The sequence below is a fragment of the Bison bison genome, unplaced genomic scaffold, assembly GCF_000754665.1.
Source record: "Bison bison bison isolate TAMUID 2011002044 unplaced genomic scaffold, Bison_UMD1.0 scf7180017864144, whole genome shotgun sequence".
Taxonomy (NCBI): Eukaryota; Metazoa; Chordata; class Mammalia; order Artiodactyla; family Bovidae; genus Bison; species Bison bison.
The window spans coordinates 664840-669317 of record NW_011494716.1 but is presented as its reverse complement, the minus strand read 5'-3'; the positions used below and the strand labels follow the sequence as shown (position 1 = coordinate 669317).

The 4478-nt window shown below is 61.0% G+C and overlaps 2 protein-coding genes across 2 annotated transcripts in view; one reads left to right on the top strand and one right to left on the bottom strand.

The window, feature by feature from the left end:
- MMP25 (matrix metallopeptidase 25) overlaps window positions 1-1151 on the bottom strand; it is a 38287-nt gene extending 37136 nt beyond the window's left edge. The window contains 2 exon segments of the mRNA XM_010840478.1: window positions 477-546; window positions 1134-1151. Of these exon segments, the coding sequence (XP_010838780.1) occupies window positions 477-546; window positions 1134-1151 (88 nt within the window).
- The window catches only part of CCDC64B (coiled-coil domain containing 64B), a 7819-nt gene that overhangs the window by 239 nt on the left and 3102 nt on the right, over window positions 1-4478 (top strand). The window contains 2 exon segments of the mRNA XM_010840345.1: window positions 1136-1431; window positions 4039-4321. Of these exon segments, the coding sequence (XP_010838647.1) occupies window positions 1150-1431; window positions 4039-4321 (565 nt within the window). The 5' untranslated portion in view covers window positions 1136-1149.

Sequence of the window (4478 nt, the reverse complement as noted above, 5' to 3'; positions counted from 1 at the left end):
CCCGACGCCCGGTGGGGGTGCTAAGAGCTGGTAGCTCAGTGCGGGGAGGGGCGAAGAGGCGGGATGCCCCCGAGTCCCAGAGCGGGCTGGACCCGCAGGGGCCACGTCGGGGAGACCCCCGGTCCGTCCGGGGGCAGTTGAGCTGGGAAGACCGCGGATGCCTGGGTCCTGCGGAGAGGCCTGGGGTTTGGCACCTGCCAAGAGGAGGAAGGGAAAAGTCAGGTGTTTGTGTGTGTGTGTGTGCGCCCGCACTCACAGTGGGTGAGGAAGCCCCAGGCATGTTGGTGGGGGGTAACATGGGGAAAAGGCCAGGGAACCCCGTGGGTCCCCTCCCTCCTGAGCCCCAGAGCCCTTGAATTGCGGCCTCTGGCGGCCCTGGGGGAGCGCCGCCAGGCTCCTTCCCCAGGGCCGGGCGGGAAGTAAACAGAAACCTGGAGTGGCCAGAAGGCAGTGCCCGCGCGGGCACAACCTGTTACCTCCCCGGGTGGCTGGGAACTGGGGGCCTGGGCCAGCGGTCCAGAAGCAGCGGGCTGAGGGTCTGGGGACCTGAGGAAATAGGGGAACAAGGACCAGGGGGCGCTGGAGGCCAGGGAACATGGGCCTGGGCTTCTGGAAGGGGAGGGGGCTGGACTTCTGAGGGGTAAGGGGTTAGGACACCTATGTTCCCAAGGCCCTAGATTCTTGGGAGAAGAGGCTGGATTTATCTCTTGAGTCCTGAGTCCCAAGAACCCGGGTTCGGGGCAGAGTTTCCCAGCTGGTGAACCAAAACAGCTGGGGCCTAGGGAAGAGGAAGCGGGGGTGGAGGGGAGCGGTGCGGTGGCTGGGGTGGGCTGTGGTCCTGGAGCACTGGGACAAGTTCCCGGGGGCAGAAACCATCCACCAGAGGCAGGAGCCCGGGCAGCTCTCTTCCTGCTTCTCCCTGCCTCAGTTTACCCTGGGGACATTAACGGAACTGGGAGAACAAGACACAGATCATTAACCCTTCTTGGCCCGGAAGACTCAGAGGGCCAGTGGCAGGTGAAGAATTTCAAGAGAGCCGCGTCTTGGCCAGCGGGGGCGGGGGGGCAAACCCCTTTGGGTTGCAGAGGAGGAGTCCTGTCGCCACCTCTCCTCACAGCCCTACTTGCCCCTACAGATGCTGCCAGTGCCATGAACTCCCCAGAAGGGCCCAGCTTTCCGGCCGGGCTGCTCTCAGGGGGCGCCTCCCCCAGCGGTGATGAGGGCTTCTTCCCCTTTGTGCTGGAGCGGCGGGACTCATTCCTGGGAGGGGGCCCAGGGCCTGAGGAGCCAGAGGACCTGGCCTTGCAGCTGCAGCAAAAGGAGAAAGACCTGCTGTTGGCAGCGGAGCTTGGCAAGATGCTTTTGGAGCGCAATGAGGAGCTGCAGCGGCAGCTGGACACGCTGAACGCCCAGCGCGCTGAGCGTGAAGAAGTGAGCTGGCAGCAGAGGGCAGGGCTGGGGGGTGGAGGACAGGGGGTAGGGACCAGGTAGGGGGCAGAGGGACGAAAGCAGGGTTGCCTCTGGAACAGCAGTCCAGGGCTGGGACCAGTCTCCCTGGCAGTGTTGCCCAATGGTTAAGAACATGGGCTCCGGGACAACCCAGTGGTCCAGCGTTTGGGACTCTGTGTTTCCAATGCAGGGATGCAGTTTCCATCCCTGACTGGGGAACTAAAGGTCCCACAGGCTGCCCACTGCAGAGAAAAGAACACAGGCTCCGAGGGCAAGGCAGGACCCGAGTTCAGATCCCTGCCAGGCTGTGTGACCTTGAGCAAGCCGCTGGCCCTCTCTGAACCTTGGGTCTGGCTCCTCAGCAGTATTGCAAACCCCAGCCAACAGATCCTAGGCACTCTCTCCCTGTCTGGCTCTGGGCTAAGCACTTTCCACTCATGATCTTGGCCAATTCTCACTCAGCTCTGGGAGATACACATGGTTCCCTCCGCCCATGCTGTGGCCACTCTCACCCTGGGAGTCACATCTGGCCCCCTACACACCCAGGACACCACTGACTCCTGTATCCATGTTGTCGGCCCCACACCCTCCCCACTTGGCCACCTAATGGGCATCTCAACAGAAGTGGCACCGGATTCCGTGGTCCCATCGCCTGCTGCCCACCCCAGCTTCCCACCGCAGGGCCCCAGCCTGAGCATCTCCGCGACCTCTTTCCTCCCACACTGGCAAGTCCTGTTGATTCTTTTTTGAAACTAGACACCAAGTCTTCTCACTTCTCATCATCTCTCCAAGCTGGCCGCAGTGCCATCATCTCTGCCCCAGACACAGCAGCTGCCTCCTCACTGGTCCCCAGCTTCCACCTTGCCCCTTGAGCTCCTTGTCCACGGGGTAGCCAAAGGGATCTTCAAAAACTGCAAATCAGATCATTTCAGTCTTTGCCCAGAATCTCCCAATGGCTTCCCCTCATTTAGAATGAAACCAAAAGTTCTCACCAGGGCCTAAATGTCCTAAATGAGCCCCCCGACCTCATCTCAGCCACGTGGCCCCTCCTCTGAGGGGGCCTTTTTTCAGTTCCCTGAGCAACCCACACTTATGGCCTCAGGGCCTTTGCACCTGCTGTTCCTTGGTGTAGCCCTCTTCTTGCCCTACAGGAGTCAACTTAGACACCACTTCCTCCTGAAGGAGCCCCCACCGCATCTCACTCCTCTTCATCACTTCTCAGGGTTTCTTTAGAGCCCTCAATGTGCCCCTCTCCGAAACTGCCTGGTTCAAATGTGTTCATTTGCCTCTGGACTCTAAGCTGTTTCAGGCAGTGGATTTGGTGGTCTCACTTACTGCTGATAGCCAGACCCCAAAATGGGGCAAGCTCAGGAAATATTGGATGGATGAATAGATGGATGGATGGATGGCTAGATGGATGGATGGGACTTGGAGGTGTTAGGGAGCTTGCCTGACCACAAAGCAGAAGCGGAGCTGGGCATTGGCCAGAGCAATAGGGCAACAGGACCCCAGACTGGTGGGCTAATCCTAGAGCTGTGTTGTCCACACCCCCCGCCGCCCCACGGTATTTGGTTAAGGATTTGTCTGTCTGGGTTAGAATCCCTGCTCTAGTAACTCACTGTGTGTCCTTGGGCAAGGCATTTAACCTCTCTGAGGCCCAGTTTCTTCATCTGTAAAATGAAGATGTTAAAGATTTTAAAGGCTTCCCTGGTGGCTCAGCGGCAGGACATGTGGGTTCAATGCCTGGGTCAGGAAGATCGCCTGGGGAATGAAATGGCAACCAGCTCCAGGATTCTCATTTGGGAAATTCCGTGGACAGAGGAGCTTTGCAGGCTACAGTCTATGGGGTTGCAAGAGTCGGACACGACTTGGTGACTAAACACCAACAAAAGGATTCTAATTCCCGTGGAGTAAAGACAGTAATATAGGTGAAGCCCTAGCAGGAGGGCTTGCTAATCATCACAGCAGCTATGGTAGTGTCACCGTCCTGCATGGAGTCTACAGAGGGGTGAGCGGGCAGACGCTGGCCTCTGACTTGCCCGCCTCCCCAAGCTGGTCCTCTGGGTGTGCCAGGAGCGTCCCCCCACTGGTTATACAGGTTCTGGGGGAGGGCGGGCAGAGGCGTGGGGCCGGGTGCGGCTGCCCAGGGTTAATTAGAGGGAGCTGGCCAGGAGGAGCTGGGGGAGAGGGGTTGAGCAGAGGCGGAATCTCCAGAGCACACAGCTGTGTGAGGCCATGGGCCGGGGCTTCAATTCTGCCAGACTCAGGCGCCATAAACGGCGCCTGCAACCTCGGGCCCAGAAGCCCCGGCGGCAGCCAGAGGTGAGTGGGCACCGGGGAGCCTCGCCCAACTCAGGCCCAGGGTCAGCCCCTCCAGAAACCGCTCTATGGCTCCTCTGCCTCCTCTACTATCCGAGGCTGCGTCTTGCCCCCCTGCCCGCTCCCCCCAGCTCTGTCCTGTCTCTGGCTCTCAGGCCTGCCTCAGACCCCCTGAGACACCGCCCCCCCCAGGTCTCTGCCTGTCGTTCTGTGTCCCCTCCAGTCTCACTGTTCCCTCTCTGTCTCCGCCCCTCTGTCCCGGCTCTACAGCAGCTGCAGCAGGAGAACCATGAACTGCGCCGGGGCCTGGCAGCCCGGGGAGCCGAGTGGGAGGCCAGGGCAGTGGAACTGGAGAGGGACGTGGAGGCCCTTAGGGCCCAGCTCGGGGAGCAGCGTTCTGAGCAGCAGGACAGTGGCCGGGAGCGGGCTCGGGCCCTCAGTGAACTTGGCGAACAGAACCTCCGGCTCAGCCAGCAGCTGGCCCAGGTGGGACGACCCTGACCCCGGGTCCCTCGGCAAGGAGGGGGCGGACACCCGGTCCTGGTGGGGGTGGGTGCGCTGGGCCCAGTCCTGGTGGGGGTGGTTGCGCTGGCCCAGGCTGGATGGCCCTGACCCTGGGTTCCATAGCAAGGAGGGGCGGACGTCTGGGGATGGAAGTGCTGGGCCTGTTGCTGCGTGGGCCAGCTGAGGACTCTGTTGATCCCCAACCC